Consider the following 21,674-nt stretch of genomic DNA (forward strand, 5'->3'; position numbering starts at 1 on the left):
GCCAAGGCTGTCCTTTGTCACCGATTCTGTTCATAACTTTTATAGACAGAATTTCTAGGCGCAGTCAGGGCGTTGAGGGGTTCCGGTTTGGTAACCGCAGGATTAGGTCCCTGCTTTTTGCATGTGATGTGGTCCTGATGGCTTCATCTGACCGGGATCTTCAGCTCTCGCTGGATCGGTTTGCAGCCGAGTGTGAAGCGACCGGAATGAGAATCAGCACCTCCAAGTCCGAGTCCATGGTTCTCGCCCGGAAAAGGGTGGAATGCCATTTCCGGGTTGGGGAGGAGACCCTGCCCCAAGTGGAGGAGTTCAAGTACCTAGGAGTCTTGTTCACGAGTGAGGGAAGAGTGGATCGTGAGATCGACAGGCGGATTGGTGCAGCGTCTTCAGTAATGAGGACGTTGTACCGATCAGTTGTGGTGAAGAAGGAGCTGAGCCGGAAGGCAAAGCTCTCAATTTACCGGTCGATCTACTTTCCCATCCTCACCTATGGTCATGAGCTTTGGGTCAGGACCGAAAGGATAAGATCACGGGTACAAGCGGCCGAAATTAGTTTCCTCCGCCGTGTGGCGGGGCTCTCCCTTAGAGATAGGGTGAGAAGCTCTGCCATCCGGGAGGAACTCAAAGTAAAGCCGCTGTTCCTTCACATCGAGAGGAGCCAGATGAGATTGTTCGGGCATCTGCTCAGGAAGCCACCCGAACGCCTCCCTAGGGACGTATTTAGGGCACGTCCAACCGGTAAGAGGCCACGGGGAAGACCCAGGACACGTTGGGAAGACTATGTCTCCCGGCTGGCCTGGGAACGCCTCGGGATCCCCCGGGAAGAGCTAGACAAAGTGGCTGGGGAGAGGGAAGTCTGGGTTTCCCTGCTTAGGCTGTTGCCCCCGCGACCCGACCTCGGATAAGCGGAAGATGATGGATGGATGGATGGATGAATGGATGGATGGTAGTGTAACAATTTTTGTGTGTTATGTATTCAAAGTTAGTTTGATTGGCAACACTAAATTGAGTGTGAATGTTGTCTGTCAATCTGAGATGGTGACTTGTCCAGGGTGTACCCCACCTTCCGCCCGATTGTAGCTGAGATAGGCGCCAGCACTCCCCGCGACCCCGAAAGGGAATAAGCGGTAGAAAATGGATGGATGGATGGATGGATGGATGGATGGATGGATGGCAGTGTAACAATTTTTGTGTGTTATGTATTCAAAGTTAGTTTGATTGGCAACACTAAATTGAGTGTGAATGTTGTCTGTCAATCTGAGATGGTGACTTGTCCAGGGTGTACCCCGCCTTCCGCCCAATCGTAGCTGAGATAGGCACCAGCGTCCTCCACGACCCCAAAGGGAACAAGCGGTAGAAAAATGGATGGATTTATTCAAAGTGTGTCATTCTTACGGTGCATATTTTTAAAACTGTTTAGTGGAGAATGGATGTAATACCATGACTGACCTATGAGTGTCCCCAATGAGCCACGGCCCACTCAGACTTCCAAGAAATGAAAAGAGCAAGAGCTCAGATAACTGTCAGGTTATTTGCCAACTTGAAGCTGAAAATGAACGTAACACAAAATGTATTTAGAAATTATAATACTCTATCACAGTGGTTCTTAACCTGGGTTCGATCGAACCCAAGGGTTTCGGTGAGTCGGGCTCAGGGGTTCGGCAGAGGTCAAGACACACCTGACTCCTCGTTTAAATAAAAACTTCTCCCTATTGGCATATTACGGATACGGCAACAGCAGAAGTCACACTGATTTGCAGGTGTGTAATTTGTTGTGAGTTTATGTTGGTTTTGTTGTTTGAACAAGGTGATGTTCTTGCACGGTTCATTTTGTGCACCAGTAAAAACATGGTAGCACTTTAGTATGGGGAACATATTCACCATTCATTAGTTTCTTATTAACATGCAAATTAGTAATATATTGGCTCTTAACTAGTCATAAGTACTTATTCGGCATGGCCTTATTATAACCCTAACCCTCTAACCCTGGCTCTAACCCTAACCAAATAACTCTAAATTAAGTCTTTGTTACTTAGAATATGTTCCCCATACTAAAGTGTTACCGAAAACATATAACTTTGGCATGAATTTGAAAAAAAAAAAAAAACTTTTCTATTTTTCACTAAAGAAGGGTTCGGTGAATGCGCATATGAAACTGGTGGGGTACCTCAAACAAGGTTAAGAACCTCTGCTCTAGGGTGGATAATAGGAGATATATGTAACAAAACACAAATTGACAATATTAAAGTTAGCCCTACAGTACCAATTCCTGCAATACCACCGTGGATGTATGACAACCCAAAGGTAAACATGCAAATACTGAAGAATAGACATTCAAATAGTTACCAAATAGAACAATGGATTGAGGAAATTTTTTTTGACAATATTATGATAATCACAGATGCATCAAAAACTATAAATAGTAAAGTATGAGCTGCTGCAGTTATCCCACAGAGAAATATAGTGTTAAATAAAAGAATTAGTGATAAACTATCTGTTTTTACGGGTGAATTGGTAGCAATTTATATGGCAGCTAACTGGATAGAGGAAAACAAAGCAAGGAAAGTAGTCATGTGCTCGGACTCCAGCAGTGCATTGACGAGCATAAAAAACATAGCATCAGAAACAAGACAAGATATAGTTTATGAAATAGTTCAGGCAATCGACAGGATAAATAAAGCGGGAGGTGTGGTAACATTTCTCTGGGTTCCTGCTCATGTAGGAGTTGAGGGAAATGAGTTAGCTGATAGATACGCAAAACAAGCAACCACTAAAACAGAAGTAAACATGGAGATTAAGCACAGTAAAGAAGAAGTGAAGAGCATAATTAAGATAGAACACAATAAAAAGTGGCAGGATAATTGGAATAAGGAAACAAAAGTTAGAGTGTTTTACAAAGTCCAGAGGAGAGTAGGTGTAATGAGAGGAGGGGGTAGAAATAGGAAAGAAGAAGACATTATTACTAGAATGAGATTAGGACATACATATCTAAATAGTTCACTCAAATTGATAGGCAAACATACTACAGGGCTGTGTGATTTTTGCCACCAGATAGAAAATGTTGACCATGTCTTAATACATTGTAGGAAATATAATAGAGAAAGAGAAATACTGGAAAATAAGTTAGCAAAAGAAAATATTAGGTTAGAAGTGGGAGGTATATTAGGATTGCATTCAGAAAACATAGGATATAAAGCAATATACACATATTTAAAAAACACTGGGTTAAATAAAAGAATATAGAGTAGGGATCCACCTCGGTCCACACTCCATTACAATAGGTGGCGGTAATGCACACTAGAAGGTTGATTGCCAACCGCCATAAAAACAAAAGAAGAAGAAGAAGAAGAAGAAGAACCACTGCTCTATTATTAATTCACCCTTAAGAGACGTTCCTGTGATGGTGAATGAAAATGCACAAACTCGTACGAAAAGACTTAAGGAAGCTAATATTGTCATAATGCTAAAAGCGGAAGATGAAAATGCCAGCCAATAGGAATGTGACATCTAATTAGCCGAGGCGTGCCAAGTTTGATGAATACAGGTGTGCTCTCCTGGCATGATGGACACAGGTGTGTGTGGTCCTACGTGCGCCCACCTGGCAAAAACAAGATAGTTTCCTTGTTTTGAGTGTTTGTATCTTTACTTGCTTTGAGTGTCCACCAACATGGGGGCGGCCTCATCTTGTCCGACTGTTGCGCTCCTGTGGTTTATTCTTTTCTCTCTTGTGCCGAGTTTAAAGTGTTTTTCATGGCAGGCGTTTGGTGAAATATCTCCACGCCAGTTAGCAAGTGAGGACGTGAGGAAGGGCAAGATTGTCTTCAACGGGAAGCCAGGATCAGGTAAGCTTTAAATGAGCATGTAAAACTGCTGTGATAATTGTGTAACATGTGATTTGGTATGTTATTATTTATGTATAGAAAGTAACTTACGTTAGGCAGGATTTTTTACTTACATATTATTGAGTCACATTAGTTATGTTTAAAGGCCTACTGAAATGAGATGTTCTTATTCAAACGGGGATAGCAGGTCCATTCTATGTGTCATACTTGGATCATTTCGTGATATTGCCATATTTTTGCTGAAAGGATTTATAGAGAACATCCACAATAAAGTTCGCAGCTGCAGAAAAGCTCTGCCTCTACCGGAAGTCGCAGACGATGACGTCACATGTTGATGGCTCCTCATATATTCACATTGATTTTAATGGGAGCCTCCAACAAAAACAGCTATTCTGACCGAGAAAACGACAATTTCCCCATTAATTTGAGTGAGGATGAAAATTCATTTTTGAGGATATTGATAGCGACGGACTGGAAGAAAAAAAAAAAAAGTTAAACAAAAAAAACGCGATTGCAATCTCGTTGCATTGAGACGGGTTTATATGTTTTTAGAGACATTTACTAGGATAATTCTGGCAAATCTCTTATCTTTCTATTGTGTTGCTAGTGTTTTAGTGAGTTTAACAGTACCTGATAGTCGAAGTGTACGTCCACGGCCGGGTGTTGACGCGCAGTGTCTTAGGGAAGTCGACGGCAGCTGTACGGGAGGCACAGGGTCAGCTGATATTTGGTAAGTGGCAACTTTTTAACCACAATTTTCTCACCGAAACCTGCTGGTTGACATGTAGTCGGGATCCATGTCCGCTCTGATCCATAGGAAAGTTTCACCTCCGTGAATTTTAAACTAGGAATCACCGTGTGTTTGTGTGGCTAAAGGCTAAAGCTTCCCAACTCCGTCATTCTACTTTGACTTTTCCAATATTAATTGAACAAATTGCAAAAGATTCAGCAACACAGATATCCAAAATACTGTGTAATTATGCCGTTAAAGCAGACGACTTTTAGCTGTGTGTGTGCGCAGCGCTCATATTCATAACAGCCCGTGACGTCACGCGTACATCATTACACGACGTTTTCAAGAAAAAAGTCCCGGGAAATTTGAAATCGCAATTTAGTAAACTAAAAAGGCCGTATTGGCATGTGTTGCAATGTTAATATTTCATCATTGATATATAAACTATCAGACTGCATGGTTGGTAGTAGTGGGTTTCAGTAGGCCTTTAAGTTACACATTTGATGTATTGTATTTTTAATTTTTTTTTATATGGTCATGCATTTTTATCTCCTCCCTGTCCGTTCCCTATTCGGGCACTCAGAAACAAGCAGAAACCAAAATGCAACCAATAAATTACATCTAATGTGTTATTTATAAATGGTTTTATTTACGTTTCTGACACAATGTAGAAATCAGTGAAACATGCACACGGCTGTCCACTTCAGTGTAGTGTTGTCGTTCGCGAACGATTCATTCGAACAAACTAATCTTTTGAGTGAAAGTACTGAACCGAATCACTTCATGAACGATCCGTTCCTTTCTCAGTTCAGTTGAGCTCCGAAGCGAGCATTCCGGTATGAGTGGAACTGGCGCATTTTGTGACTCACTTAAGCCTCGATGCAGCCAGCTGCTCATTATGGGGGTCGGGGGAGATTGAGCGAACGATTCGTTTACCGCGGATTAACGACATGATTCACAGAGTGAACGACAACGCTCTCGCTCTCAGGACTCGCGAACCTACTGACACAGAGAACTGACTACGTCGCGGAGGAGGACGTCACATTGAGGATCTCGTTCAGTCACTGTGCGCGTCGTTCATTGGGTGCTGAAGGCTTTTGTCGTTCGCGAACTGACACACACCGAGATCTGCCACTGGGGAATCTGTTACTGACTGACTCATGATTCGCCGACCTGCACACATTTTTTTATTCTATTTTTCATATTGTGTTTATTATATACCGCTTTTAGAGTGATCATAATTGTTTAAAAAAATATATAACCCATATTGGATGTGATATAAGAGTGAATTTTTTTACTACATTTTTAATACATGTATGTTTTGTTAGAAACATGTTATGTGGAAAAACATTTTAGAATCGTTTTTTCTATCTTGTCAGATCCACTATAAATTGTTAAAATAAATGTAATAGATAGTACTTTATTGATTCCTTCAGGAGAGTTCCTTCAGGAAAATTAAAATTCCAGCAGCAGTGTACAGAGTTGAGATCAATTTAAATAAAAGTAAAAAGTAAATAATGGGGGTTTAAATGGAAACAAAATAGAGAATTATTACAATAAGAATAAAAAATTAAAAGCAACAATGGGAATAAAAATATAACAGTAAAATAAGAATATAACAAGAGAAAGTAGGCAGTAGTGACCATGTTATGAAAACGTATTGCACTGTTATTGTTTTGCATCCCCTGTCATCCTAGTACCCCCCGCCCCCAGCCCCAGAGAGGAGTTGTACAGTCTAATGGCGTGTGGGACAAAGGAGTTTTTGAGTCTATTAGTTCTGCAGTTGGGATGAAGCAGTCTAGCACTGAACAGGCTCCTCTGGCTACTGATAACGCTATGCAGAGGGTGACTGGCATCCTCCAGGATGTAATGTAGAAAATAATTGCATTTCAAACACATTTAAGAATGTATATTAATTTTGTCGTCGAGTCAAATGTAAAAATAATACCATTTGTAATTTTTACCACTTTACATTTTTTATTTTTTATTTTTTTTTAAATATTGTTTTCAGATCCATTTTAAAATGTCATGGACACCTCATGACGAGGACACATAAAAAAGAAGGAAAAAAAAGAAAATATTTGTAGTAAATTTAAAAATGTATCTTGTCAGATTCACTTTTAATTGTTAAAATAATCACATCTAATGTAGTAATTAAAAAAAATAAACATAATTTTCAGACTGGCGCATTTTGTGACTCACTGAACCCTCGACTCAGCCAGCTACTCATCTTGGGGGCGGGGGGAGGGATTGAGCGAACGCTTCGTTCACCGCAGATTAACGACATGAATTACTCCGTGAACAACGCTCTCGCTCTCAGGACTCGTGAACCTACTGACACAGAGAACTGACTGTGTCGCGGAGGAGGACCTCACATTGAGGATCTCGTTCAGTCACTGCGTGTCATTCATTGGGTGCTGAGGGCTTGTCGTTCGCGAACTGACACACACCGAGATCTGCCGCTGGGGAAGCTGTTACTGACTGACTGGGGGGCGGGGCGATTCGGTGAACGAATCAATTTAAGGAACTGATTCTAGTGATTCAGTACAGTCAAAAGAACTGCCGATCCCATCACTACTTCAGTGGTGTTGACTTTACTGAATCAACTGCGCATGCTCTCAACATACATACACAACTACAGATGCCCATAAGGGACATCTGCTACAATATAGGCTAGTAAGGAGAAGTTTTGTACCTGACACCTCATGTGGGATGGAAAAATCCATACAACACGTCACAGACGATGTCACACTAGCATCACGTGACACCTCAGAAGCAAGGTAACCCCAAACTTGTCAGGTACAAAACTTTACCTTACTAGCCTATATACTGTAAATCATCCATCCATCCATTTTCTACTGCTTATTCCCTTTTGCGGTCGCGGGGGGCGCTGGCGCCTATCTCAGCTACAATCGGGCGGAAGGCGGGGTACACCCTGGACAAGTCGCCACCTCATCGCAGAGCCAACACAGATAGACAGACATTCACACGCACAATCACACATCAACCATTTATAAATACACATCAGTAGGCTAAATGAACCTTTTCAACATAAAACAAAATGTGTTACTTGAAATAAGTAATGTGGCTAAATATGTAAATAAGAATTCCTGCCTGATGTAAATTACTTTCCATACATAAGCGTAAGTTACCAAATCAAATATGTTTGAATCCAGAAAGACTGTGGGGCCTCGTGAAGACGTCGCTGCAATGTGGACCAAGACAGATGGAATTGAAAGTGGTGGGACGTGGAGCTGCAGACTTGGCCCTGGACCTGGGTATATTCTATTCTAGGGCTGCAATGATTATTCCATTGAATTAATTGGATATTATCTTGCTTCAATTAATCGTTTGAGCGTAACTAGAGATCTTGAATGTAAACAGGGGTGGGTGGTTTGATACAAATATGTCGGCTTAGCAGGGTTGTACGGTATACCGGTATTGGTATAGTACCGCGATACTAATGAATCATTTTTAGTATGATACAGTTTCTGAAACATACTGGTTCCGCACCCTTGTCGAAGTCACGTCGTGACATTGCTGGTTTACGAGCAGAGGAGCATGTTCGGCGGCACACAATCACAGATTAGTTACAAGCAGACACAGTGTGTAGACTGAAAAGGAAGAACAGATGCACTTTGGCTTAAAAATAAAGATAAAGGTGAAGTTATCACACTGAAACGCCCTGAGGAAGAGGTGCTTTAAGACATGGCTAGCTAGCAGCTATTGTCCATCCTCCGCCGGCAGTGTTTTAGCAACATTCTAAATCATTAATCCTCGCCATCATGGCGACAGTTTTCTTACCAGTACATTATCACTGCAGGACAAGAAATAGCTAAAAATGCTTCACTACACACTGTAGCTCACCAGCATCAAAACAAACGCCATTGGTGGATTGACGCTATCTACTGTAATATCAAGTACAACCACGTATCAAGTTTATACGATGATTACATCTAGTTTTTGGCATCACAGCATCTTTCGTTTTTTTAAAATATATATTATGTTTATAAACTCGGGAAATTTTTTCCCTGGACACATGAGTACTTTGAATATGACCAATGTATGATCCTGTAACTGCTTGATGTCAGATTGATACCCAAATTTGTGGTGTCATCCAAAACTAATGTAAAGTATCAAACAGAAGAATAAGTGATTTTTAAATTTTAACAGAAGTGTAGATAGAATATGTTAAGAGAAAATAATCAGATATGAACAGTAGATTAATAATACATTTTTTACCACTTGTACTTGTTGACAAAATAATAGAATGATAAATGACACAATGTTACCGCATATGTCAGCAGACTAATTAGGAGTCTTTGTTTACTTACTACTAAAAGAAAGGTTGTCTAGTATGTTCACTATTTTATTTAAGGACTTAACTGCAATAATAAACCTGTTTAATTTACCCTAAGGTTTTTTTATTAAAATAATTCAAAAAATGCAATTTTTTTGTGGTCCCCTTTATTTAGAAAAATACCAAAATAATTTTAGTACCGGTACCAAAATATTGGTATTGCTACAATACTACGACCTAGTATGGATAAACATGTATATTTGTGTATGGATATAAATGGTTTTTTTGTCATTAATAATTTCCAATAGTAGGATTTGCTCCATTTACACGATATATATGGGGGAAAAAATATTAAGTATGACCAATGTCTGCGCAACAGCTTGGTGTTTGATCGTTACCCATATTAGTAGTGTCGCCCAAAACTGTCAAGTACCCGAATAGAAGAATAAATGCTGAAAACATTTCAACCTAAGTGTATATTGGTCCGCGTCACCATAAACTATTAACAGTAAGTTAGCAAGTTGAGTACCAATAGTTTTGAGAAATGACGCAACATGTTATCACATACATCTAAATTAGCAGCCTTTGTAACTGATTTTGAAATATTTCATATAATTTACAGTATATGCAAAATATATTTTGATGTTTAATTATCACAAGAGGCTGAAATATATATACAATACAGATTTTAGGCCATAGCGCCCAGCCGTATTTGTGGCTATAATGTGTTTTCTTCGGTTATTTGAACAATCTATTCCAGTGATTTTCAAATTTTGCGCTGAATTAATCTAGTGCAGTGGTGTCAAAGTCAAGGCCTGTAGGCCAGATCCGGCCTATGAATGAATGATCTATGGCCCCCTGGGATATTTGATTAGTATTAGAACACAGCCGCTTGCTGCTGTTTTGCACGCACCAATACTCCATCAGTGTTGGCGCTAGGAATTTTCTAAATGGGGTCCCACTTTTTTGTAAGCGTTTTGAAAACAAATGATAAATGTATGCATTATCCTGTTACATCTCACATTTTATATTATGTTTTGGAAAAAGGTTGTCAAACGTTACTTAATAAATTAAAAACATGACAAAAAAGACAGCAAATTCTTATGCATATGCAGATTTATTAAGTTATAAACATTCATTTACTTTCTTCTCTCCATGGATCCAAACTTTACCGCTGCCGCTAGTTTTTTCTATATTTTTATGTAATATTTTCTGAATGAGTTTGTTCTATTTTCGACAAAAGAAGACAAACTGAAGTTGTCTTATTTAGTTTTAATGCCATGATTTTTAATAGTCCGGCCCGCGTGTGCATAGATTTTTCCCCCACGTTGGCCCCTGAGCTAAAATGAATTTGACACCCCAGCACTAGTGGTGTACCAAAGAATCACTCAAATATTGAAACAGTGTTTATGTTCAAACTGTGTTAGTGGCCAACATAAGAAATATACATGTGAATGTTAAATAAAACCTTTGCCTTGTTAACGAATGCTTGTGCTTACTACGCTACTATATTTTAATGTTGATCATTGTAGTGGTACTTGGAGAGCAAAGTGTTTTCCGAGGTGGTTACTTTGTGAAAAAAAAAGTTCCATAACCACGGATCTAAAACATTACTAAAATAATGGATATCTGCGGCATTAGTCTTTTCAACAACTCTGCTCATGATATTTGTCATTTGGCTGATTGTCTGCTTGTCACAGGCGCTGGACCACCCCAACTTTTGAGCAAGGCACTGGAGTCTTGTGGCTATTTGCTGCGTCGAAATGCGTTTGGCCTTGTGTTGGTAGTTCCCTATGATGGCTGCCACGTGGTACAGGAGGTATGTGGTTACACTTACACCTTGAAAAAGGACCGCTTTTCTTGGTATTGTCAGCATTTTTAGATGTGAAAATCCTAATAGCAACAAATACTGAATTGAACACTTTGGGCACAGCTGACTCTGTAAGACTGGAGTGATGCAAGTCTTAAAGCACATTGCTGCCCTCTTCAGGACAAGGGTAGTACTCCATCCATTTCCCACCGCTTATTCCCTTTCGGGGTCGCGGGGGGCAGTGGCGCCTATCTCAGCTACAATCGGGCGGAAGGCGGGGTACACCCTGGACAAGTCGCCACCTACTCAACAAATGTAATATCTATTCTTGGTGTACTTTAGACCAGGGTCACCAAGGTCTCCCGTAAGGACCAGATGAGTCGCCCGCTGGCCTGTTCTAAAAATAGCTCAAATAGCAGCACTTACCAGTGAGCTGCCTCTATTTTTTAAATTTTATTTATTTACTAGCAAGATGGTCTTGCTTTGCTCGACATTTTTAATTCTGAGGGAGACAAAACTCAAATACAATTTGAAAATCCAAGAAGATATTTTAAAGACTTGGTCATCACTTGTTTAAATAAATTCATTTATTTTTTTTACTTTGCTTCATATAACTTTCAGAAAGACAATTTTAGAAAAAAAATACAACCTTAAAAATGATTTTAGGATTTTTAAACACATACCTTTTTACCTTTTAAATTAATTATTCTTCTTTCCTGACAATTTAAATTAATGTTCAAGTATTTTTTTTTTATTGTAAAGAATAATAAATACATTTAAATTTAAGTCTTAATTTTAGCTTCTGTTCGAATATTTGTGAAATATTTCTTCAAACTTATTATGATTAAAATAAAAAATGAATATTCTGTCAATCTAGAAAATCTGTAGAATCATATTTAAATCTTATTTCAAAGTCTTTTGAATTTCTTTTAAAAAAAAATTTCTGGAAAATCTAGAAGAAATGATTTGTCTGTTAGAAATATAGCTTGGTCCAATTTGTTATATATTCTAACAAAGTGCAGATTGGATTTTAACCTCTTTAAAACATGTCATCAACATTGTAAAATTATTCTTAATCAGGAAAAATGACTAATGATGTTCCATAAATTCTTTTTTTTATTTTTTCAAAAAGATTCGAATTAGCTAGTTTTTCTCTTTTTTCCGGTTGCATTTTGAATTTTAACGAGTCGAAATTGAAGATACTGTTTCAAAATTTAATTTTCTTTTTTTTCGTTTTTTCTCCTCTCTTGAACCGTTCCATTTTTTTTTCCATCATTTATTCTCTACAAATAACTTTCCCTAAAAGGAAAAAAAAATGTACGACGGAATGACAGACATAAATACCCTTTTATATATATATATATGTATATATATATATATATATATATATATAATATATTTATTTATTTATTAAAGGTAAATTGAGCAAATTGGCTATTTCTGGCAATTTAAGTGTTTATCAAACTGGTAGCCCTTCGCATTAATCAGTACCCAAGAAGTAGCTCTTGGTTTCAAAAAGGTTGGTGACCCCTGCTGTCGACAGTTTGAAATAAACTTGTTTTTAGTAGTTGTGTGTTTGTAGCTTTGACGCTAAGCTGTTTAACTGTCTCAAAGTTTAGCACAATTGTGCATTTTAGCCTTTTTTTTTTCATATAAAATAAATGTCAGACAACGTAACAAAGGAATGTGACACGTGAGCAACATTAGCAAAGCCAGGTAGGCTCCAGTGCTTACATTTGTCACATGTTAAGTTAGCCTACTGACTTTAATTCAATAATACATAATGAAACTGTTGGCTTTCATGCCTTTAGCTGATTGACATATTGGAGCAGAGCACCAGGCTTTTTTATGTTTATTTTGAACAGGATAACTTGGCCCTGTTCACACTTCAGGTCAATTCAGACTTTTTAGCTCATATACGACCTTTATCGGATTTTTTCATGTCACTGGGATAAGTGCGGCAAGGAATTTGTTTCATCCAACCCAGGCCTCTTTCGTATATTTGGGATATAAGTCCTCAATGTGAACGCTCAGGTAGCATTTATCCAACTAGAACGTCATCAGAAAGCGATAAGCATCATAATCATTCGCCAAAATAGATGGTTACAAAATGAATAGTTGACAACGCAGCAGAAAGGGTGAAAATGTTTTAGGAACTCACATGAATGTTTTCCCACTCCTGTCTCCGACTGCTGGCCCACAGGTACGACATGGAAACAAAATATCCCATAAGTCTGCCAGAGTCAACATACTTGTCTTCTATACGTAATTATTTGATCCAGGACATGTGGATATTAATTGCAAAAAATCCTTAATATTGCCACAAATGCGCCACTACTGAGACCGATTACAATTGAAGCCATTTTTACTTCCGTAAACACTGCAGTGTGTGCGATGTCATGTCCACATGCGGGTCAGATTGCATTCACGTTAGAAATCATCAATTTGTAATGTGAGCAGCTTTTAAAAAAAAAATTGAAATAAAAATCTTGCCCTGCGATGTGAAGGTAGCCCTATTCACACAATAATACAGAACATATTTACTAGAGGTGGGGGAAATAATAAATATTTAGATGCATCGCAATTCGGACATGGACGATTATAGAATTTCATCCATCCGTTTCTACCGCTTGTCCCTTTTGGGGTTGTGGGGGGTTGCTGGAGCCTAATTGATTAGTAAATGTCAATTGATGTACTTATTGTAAGTAAATAAATGAAAAAAAATTCTAAAATGTCTGACTGCAGTGAACCAGCTCATGGAGATCCGACAAGCTCCATTTATTATAGGGCACTTCTGTTCCAGTTTTGCAAACCTTTTCATTCATTCAATAAATGTGGGAATTTAACTGTTTCTTATTCCAAATGAATAGTTTTTTTTTAATTGCAAGTAATGATTTATTCAGTGAAACAAAAAGAAAATTTAAAACTGCATCATTACACATATACTAAAGGTGCATCAATGATAGCAATCGAAGCTTCTGAATCGTAATCGATTAGTGAGGTGCCAAAAGATTCCCACCGTTGATATTTGTCGCACAGTTCAGCATGTCCAAAAAGAAGTAGGAAGAAGCAGATCTTATTTAATCCTAAACCCCTTCTCCATTTCAGAGCTTTTAGTACTTATCACATAACGATATATTTTCATAACAAATACTGATAGTTATTTTAGGAGTCTTTGCCCACAAAAATGTATGATTGTTTTTTTTAAACCATCATATTTGTATTGATTTTCTTCATGCATTCCATATTTATTCCCACATACTGATGTAGGTTTTAAGTGGTCTCATTTTTAGAGGTGTACTGAAACCTTGAATAACAGAGTAACTTTAAAGTATTAGAGGACATCCATGCAAAAAGGACAGGCAACATTTATGAATGGACTTTGATTTGTTGATCATGTAGTGAAGAAAGTGAGGGTCACTTTCTAAACAAACTACGGGAGGCTTGCCTACAGAACTCTATGGCACAATTGCATATAAATGTTTTTCTTTCATGGCACTGATTACTTCCATTTTCTTTCAGAATGGCTATTATGTGTTGCCGATGATCTACATGCAGACTAAAATCAAACTTACCTGCCCAACATCTGCTTTGACTGCCGGGCACCCCAGCCCTTTACCAATTACCAGGAACACATACCGGTCCAAGCGGCAGGCCTATGACCCTTACCAGCAGTATTATTTGTATTACCTCTACTACATGAATATGATGGCGAATAATCCCCAGACCAAAGTTCCTCCCCAACCAATTTACAATCCTATCTATCATCAGTTTGGCTACAATCCTTCTAAGCCCACCACTCTTCCCTCATCCGACTCCTTTAACTATCCCCGCTATATTTACCCTCAACAATACCCATATTGCTACATACCTGGTGTACTTTGTCCTTATTTTCCTCATTACTCGGGACTAAAGCAACCAATGGAACCTACCCAAGCTCCAACTACATCTAGAGGCTACCCTGTAAGCACCACAACTAAAAGGATGTGCAAGCCGAGTACCAGCACAACTACACCAGCCAGATGCAAGCCCACCACTACAAGTACTAAAGCACCACTCAGCACCGGTACAACTCCATCCAGATGCAAACTCACGACTACTACCAGAACTGATGCAGCCAAACCGTGTAAGCCCAAAACCACCACACCGAATAAACTCTTCACACCATACGCCCAGGACCCTTTTGCACCAGAGATTTTATCCAGCAGCAAAAGTCAAATTCCCAGCGATCCTAAAAGTGTCCCTTACGGTAGCTACAAATCTGCTCCACTACCAAACTACCAGTACTGGTTTGCTGAGGCGGTGGATCAAGATCCTCACTTTGACTGGGATGGTCTAGAACCTTAGCAACATCACTAAGTTTTCACGTTCCATATTATTTTTCTCTTCTCCTGTAAAAAATCTTTGATTTTCTCTTTTTCAGGGATTGTGATCCTGATGGCATTCAATAAATGTTTTGACAAGTTGGTCTGAATGATCCTGCCTTTTTGAAATGTATGTTACCCTCCAGGAACGGCATTATAAACAGTACATCTACCAAGTTGTACTCCGACTATTAAAAAGCAGGGCAGTTAAAATTTAAGTGATTAATCTGATTTTTAAAAATATTATTGCGTTTAACCCATCTGCTGCGCCTAAAACCCAGTTTGTCGGGCAGTTTGTCCAAGCATAATCATCGAGCGTGAACAAATAGGCGGTTGATCAGGTAGTGACGGGCTGTAGAAGCCAAAAAGGTAAGATGGAAGATGCTAAACAGCATATTTGCTCTTCATGAGACATTTGAGTACAACTAAAGTATCATGTAGTTTTTTACAAAAGCACTTCCATCTTGAAGTAGCACAAAACCGTAATGTTAAGTGTTTGATCAGCCCATATATTTATTTCCTGGGTGTCTTTGCTAAAGCAAAATGAAAAACTTAAACTAATTATTGATTCAAATGAATGTGGTAAAAATATAATGGTTTGACAGCACTACTCTAAAGCATATCCAAGTTTAATTTATACAGTATTGTCATTCATAATTGTTTGATCATATCAAGCTTAATGGTTTCTTTGAGGAAACTCTGGACTCAAAACACTTGCATCCCAAGTGAAGTGAATTATATTTATATAGCGCTTTTCTCTAGTGACTCAAAGCGCTTTACATAGTGAAACCCAATATCTAAGTTACATTTAAACCAGTGTGGGTGGCACTGGGAGCACATGGGTAAAGTGTCTTGCCCAGAGACACAACGGCAGTGACTAAGATGGCGGAAGCGGGAATCGAACCTGCAACCCTCAAGTTGCTGGCACGGCCACTCTACCAACCGAGCTATACCGCCCCACAGTGAATGTGGAAATTATTTCAAATAAATTTAAAAGGTTCTTATATTTGGGATACTCTCGAAAGTTTGAAATCTAACCATGGAGGCATGGCGGAGATCTTTATCAAACAATCTTGTCTTCCAAATGATCTCTGGAATTTGAAGTGAAGTCTACTTCTATAGAGCTTTTCTCTAAAGACTCAAAGCACTTTACATAGTGAAACTCATAATTTATATCATTAAGATACAATTAAACCAGTGAGAGTGGTAGTTGTAGCGGGTGGATAAAGTGTCTTGCCCAAGGGCGGTGTGGTCGGTAGAGTGGCCGTGCCAGCAACTTGAGGTTTTTAGGTTTGATACCCGCTTACGCCATACTAGTCACTACTGTTGTCCTTTGGCAAGACACCTCGCCTGCTCCCAGTGCTACAAACACTGGTTTAAATGTAACTAAGATGTGTTTCACTATGTACAGCGCTTTGTCACTAGAGAAAAGCGCTATATAAATATGATTGTGAGTCCGCTATAATAAGAAACTTTATCTTCCTGTTTTGGGCCAGATTGGCTCGTGGATGCACATGAATGCTAAAATCCTCCGCTGTTGCCGTTTCTAATGCAAAGTAGGACATAGTTCTAACATATCTGTCCGTGGACTTTATATGGAAGCACTAAAATGTACAACATGGCTGACGGAGTGGAGACGCAGTCAAAGGGGGCTTGGCCTGGAGGAAGGCTTCGGGCGTAAATAAGACCGCCCACAAAAGAGGGCATTTTAAAGAGACGTTCAGAAAGCAGCTTAAAGATGGTCTGTAAAACCGAATCTATGTAAGATGTTGACCAAAGAACCACCATAATGTTTTTAGTGCACCACAGGTGTTATAAATTAAATGTAGGAGAAAAAAAAATCATACAACCTAATTTTTCTGTGCTCAACTCTCTCTGCCCCCCCCCCCCCCATACAGCACTGTTTAAAAAAAACATGAAACATATCTTTTAAAAAGAAAAATAAACTAAGATAAAAAGAAATATTGTATACAATTAATGAAATAGAATGTACTACAAAGAACTACAGTAGTTTTATGAAGTAATGTAATTTGCAGTATTTACTTTGGACAGCGGACTTCTACAGTATCTCTTTCCAGCTTCTTATTTTCATGGTTAAATGTGTGCCATTTATTCATGAATTCAACATTCTTTGTTGGCGTTGGACTCTTTCTGTTTCATAATGGTGATAGGATCAAACTGCTTTGCCAAGTGTACTAGACGCTCTGTCATCTTTTGATAAATTCTTCAATAAATATCATCCACTTTCTCTTCTCGGCACTGTTAACATTTTTTTCCTTCCCATGTTTGTAAAGGTCCACAGTGAGTAACAGATGTTTTAAGGGGTTCGCTGTGAGATTTGCTACGCTGACGTGGAGGCTTGTAACTTGAAGCATAACAATTAGCGGCGAGATAGCTACTAACACTAAGTTGCGCTAGAATAATAATATGATGAAATATGAGGCGTGGACTCACTTGTGTGAGATACATTTACAACTGAAGTATGCTGAGTGGGCTGCGTTAGGGTCACCTACCACAAAGACCTGTTATTAGCATTTGTTTTCAGCAAACAAAACTACTATTAGGTCTGTTCATCTTCAATAATTATGTGTACAATTAAACACCTTACTGTTTTGTCACATTTAAAAGACAAAAATTTGGAAATATTTTAGATCAGGGGTTATTATTAACCTTTTTGACCTCGGGGCCCATCTTTTCTACCACAGCGGGGCCCGAAGCTCACTCAAATATTAACACTGAAATGGTAACTTTACTCTTGTTTCCAATCATATTCAATAAGTACATAAACCTACTTACAGTTTAACAGAATTAACTTTGTCAAATGTTATGAAAGCATGCGTCAAAAAGACTATTAAGGCTTAGGTCAGACTGATTACAAAAATAAATACTTATCAAATTAAGAATTTTATATAAAGAAGGGACTCACAAAAACTGATGAAAAATACATTTGCCGTATATTTAGGAGTATAAGTCGCCCTGGAGTATAAGTCGCACCTGCCGAAAATGCATAATAAAGAAGGAAAAGAACATATATAAGTCGCACTGGAGTATAAGTCGCATTTTTGGGGGAAATTTATTTGATAAAACCAAACACCATGAATAGACATTTGAAAGGCAATATAAAATAAAGAATAGTGAACAACAGGCTGAATAAGTGTATGTTATATGACGCATAAATAACCAACTGAGAAGGTGCCTGGTATTTTAACGTAACATATTATGGTAAGAGTCATTCAAATAACTATAACATATAGAACATGCTATACGTTTACCAAACAATCTGTCACTCCTAATCGCTAAATCCCATGAAATCTTATACGTCTAGTCTCTCACGTGAATGAGCTAAACAATATTATTTGATATTTTACGGTAACGTGTTAATTTCACACATAAGTCGCTCCTAAGTATAAGTCGCACCCCCGGCCAAACTATGAAAAAAACTGCGACGGTACATACAATTACACAGTGCTAAAAAAATATCATTTAAATAAATTAATAAAATATACTCTGTATATCTTGGTTAAATAAGCTCAATACAATTAAAGAGCAAATGATTTTGCACTTTAATTTTGGAATTAAAGTGCACAAAGTAATCATTAATTTTGTACCTAAAAATCTACTCAGACTTTAATTCCAGACTACTTCTCTTTGATAATGTCATTACTGCTACAGGTGGTGAAAAAGTGAAATACAACTGAGTACCACTGCGTCCTTGAGGACCATAGCTGAGAAACAGATATTTTTTGGCGGCCTAGCAATGGCAGAGTGGTGTATAAAGAGAATGGCCAACTAGACAACAGGCGTGTGCGGCTGTGCCAGGATGCACGCAATTACTGTTGTTTTGACCGTTTTCTGACAAAATAAGCCAAAATAATATGCCTATATATAGTTTTAATCATACTCCAGATCATAAACTTACAATAAAACATGCTTTTATTTTTTCAAAGTATAATTTTGCGGCCATATTTGACGCACTCTGCTGCTACTTTCCTGCAGTGTTTCCTGACCAGCAGGCACTCTGGCATGCAACCGATGGCGCAAAAAATGTTAAAAAAAATAATACACAGAACGACCAAAAAATAAACTTATTACCCTCATTTTTCCAACATCTTCATTAGCTTTGGCTCAACAACCACGGAGAAGTTTAGTGTGAAGTATGTCAACTGTGGTGTTTGCCTGCAATGTAATCCTTATATGTATCACTCACTATGTATTATTACTGGGGTCACCAACCTTTATGAAACCAAGAGCTACTTCTTGGGTACTGATTAATGCGAAGGGCTACCAGTTTGATACACTTTTAAATAAATTGCCAGAAATAGCCAATTTGCTCAATGTACCTTTAACTCTATGTTATTAATAATAATTAATGATATTTATCATTGTGGAAACGCTGATCATCTTAATGATTTCTCACAATAAATATATATTTTTGATGACATGTTTTAAATAGATTAAAATCCAATCTGCACTTTGTTAGAATACATAACAAATTGGACCTAACTATATTTCTAATAAAGACAAATCATTATTTCTTCTAGATTTTCCAGAACAAAAATTTTAAAAGAAATCCAAAAGACTTTGAAATAAGATTTAAATTTGATTCTACAGATTTTCTAGATTTGCCAGAATATTTTTTATTTATTTTAATCATAAGCTTAAAGAAACATTTCACAGTTTTTTTTTGGTCAAAAAACAGAAGCTAAAATGAAGAATTAAATTAAAATGTATTTATTATTCTTTACAAAAAAAAAAAAAATACTTGAACATTGATTTAAATTGTCAAGAAATAAGAGGAAGGAATTTAAAAGGTAAAAAAGTATGTGTTTAAAAATCCTAAAATATTTTTTAAGGTTGTATTTTTTCTCTAAAATTGTCTTTCTGAAAGTTATAAGAAGCAAAGTTAAAAAAAAAAAAAGAATTTATTTAAACAAGTGAAGACCAAGTCTTTAAAATATTTTCTTGGATTTTCAAATTCTATTTGAGTTTTGTCGCTCTTAGAATTAAAAATGTCGAGCAAAGCGAGACCAGCTTGCTAGTAAATAAATACAATTTAAAAAATAGAGGCATCTCACTGGTAAGTGCTGCTATTTGAGCTATTTTTAGAACAGGCCAGCGGGCTTCTCATCTGGTCCTTACGGGCTAACTGGTGCCCGCGGGCACCGCGTTGGTGACCCCTGTATTATTATAACTCATCTTTCGCTTTTCTAACATGCTAAGTGAATACTTTTATACTTATTTCACTTATTTCTGCACAGCAACTCAGATATGCTAACACTGACGAGCAGTAGGGATTATGCAGTGTTTTTTTTTTTTGTCCAAACCATATTTTGCTTTATACATTATTTAAATTTTTTAATGAGATTTCCAGTTTATTTTCTCATCCTTTATTACACCCCAAATGGGGTTTCTTTTACTATTCCAATGTCCGCCCATTTGTATTTGTGTTTGACTTCCTCTCCTGCTGCTACCAAGTTGCTTTATTTTAGTTTTACTGAGATTCAAAGGTAGTCTGTTTTTGTCAAACCATCTCTTAAATAAATCCATCTATCCATTCATCCATTTTCTACTGCTTCTCCCTTTTTAGGGTCGTGTGGGTGCTGGAGCCTATCTCAGCAGCATTCGGGCGGAAGGCGGGGTACACCCTGGACAAGTCGCCATCTCATCGCATGTACGAAAGTCCTGAGTAGTCCTGAGTTCAATCCCGGTCTCGGGATCTTTCTGTGTGGAGTTTGCATGTTCTCCCCGTGACTGAGTGGGTTCCCTCCAGGTACTCCAGGTTCCTCCCACCTTCAAAGACATGCACCTGGGGATAGGTTGATTGGCAACACTAAATTGGCCGTATTGTGTGAATGTGAGTGTGAATGTTGTCTATCTGCGTTGGCCCTGTGATGAAGTGGCAACTTGTCCAGGGTGTACCCAGCCTTCCGCCCGAATGCAGCTGAGATATGCTCCAGCACCCTCGCGACCCTGAACGGGACAAGCGGTAGAAAATGGATGGATGTATTATTTGTTTTAGCTGCTGTGTGTTCTCTCCTGAACAAAACACAGACGTTTTATTGTGTTTTCTTGGCACAAGACGCTTTAACGGGAGGCTCTCCAGTGTTAGACATGAACCTTCATTTGTCTTCTTTCCAGGTTGTGGGAAAAGCGATGTCAAATATTTCCACAATCCTGTGCACTTAAGATGTGACTTTAAGGTTTTACTACTTACGTATAAAATACTACACGGTCTAGCTCCATCCAATCTTGCCGATTGTATTGTACCATATGTCCCGGCAAGAAATCTGCGTTCAAAGGACTCCGGTTTATTAGTTATTCCCAAAGCCCAAAAAAAAGTCTGCGGGCTATAGAGCGTTTTCCGTTCGGGCTCCAGTACTCTGGAATGCCCTCCCGGTAACAGTTCGAGATGCCACCTCAGTAGAAGCATTTAAGTCTCACCTTAAAACTCATTTGTATACTCTAGCCTTTAAATAGACTCACTTTTTAGACCAGTTGATCTGCCGTTTCTTTTCTTTTTCTCTAATGTCCCACTCTCCCTTGTGGATCCGGTGGCCATGTACTGCTTGCCTGTGTATCGGCTGGGCACATCTCTACGCTGCTGATCCGCCTCCGCTTGGGATGT

General features: G+C 38.4%; 1 protein-coding gene across 1 annotated transcript; it reads left to right on the top strand.

Annotated features, from left to right (window-relative positions):
* The first annotated feature begins 3,385 nt into the window (after positions 1-3,385).
* Positions 3,386-15,159, top strand: LOC133568254 (uncharacterized). Its single transcript, XM_061920066.1, has 5 exons — positions 3,386-3,403; positions 3,758-3,842; positions 7,752-7,853; positions 10,576-10,694; positions 14,208-15,159. Exons 1-5 carry the CDS (start codon positions 3,401-3,403, stop codon positions 15,030-15,032), a joined length of 1,134 nt encoding a protein of 377 aa, XP_061776050.1. The 5' UTR covers positions 3,386-3,400; the 3' UTR covers positions 15,033-15,159.
* The last annotated feature ends 6,515 nt before the right edge of the window (positions 15,160-21,674 follow it).

This window comes from Nerophis ophidion, linkage group LG14 (assembly GCF_033978795.1).
Source record: "Nerophis ophidion isolate RoL-2023_Sa linkage group LG14, RoL_Noph_v1.0, whole genome shotgun sequence".
Lineage (NCBI taxonomy): Eukaryota > Metazoa > Chordata > Actinopteri > Syngnathiformes > Syngnathidae > Nerophis > Nerophis ophidion.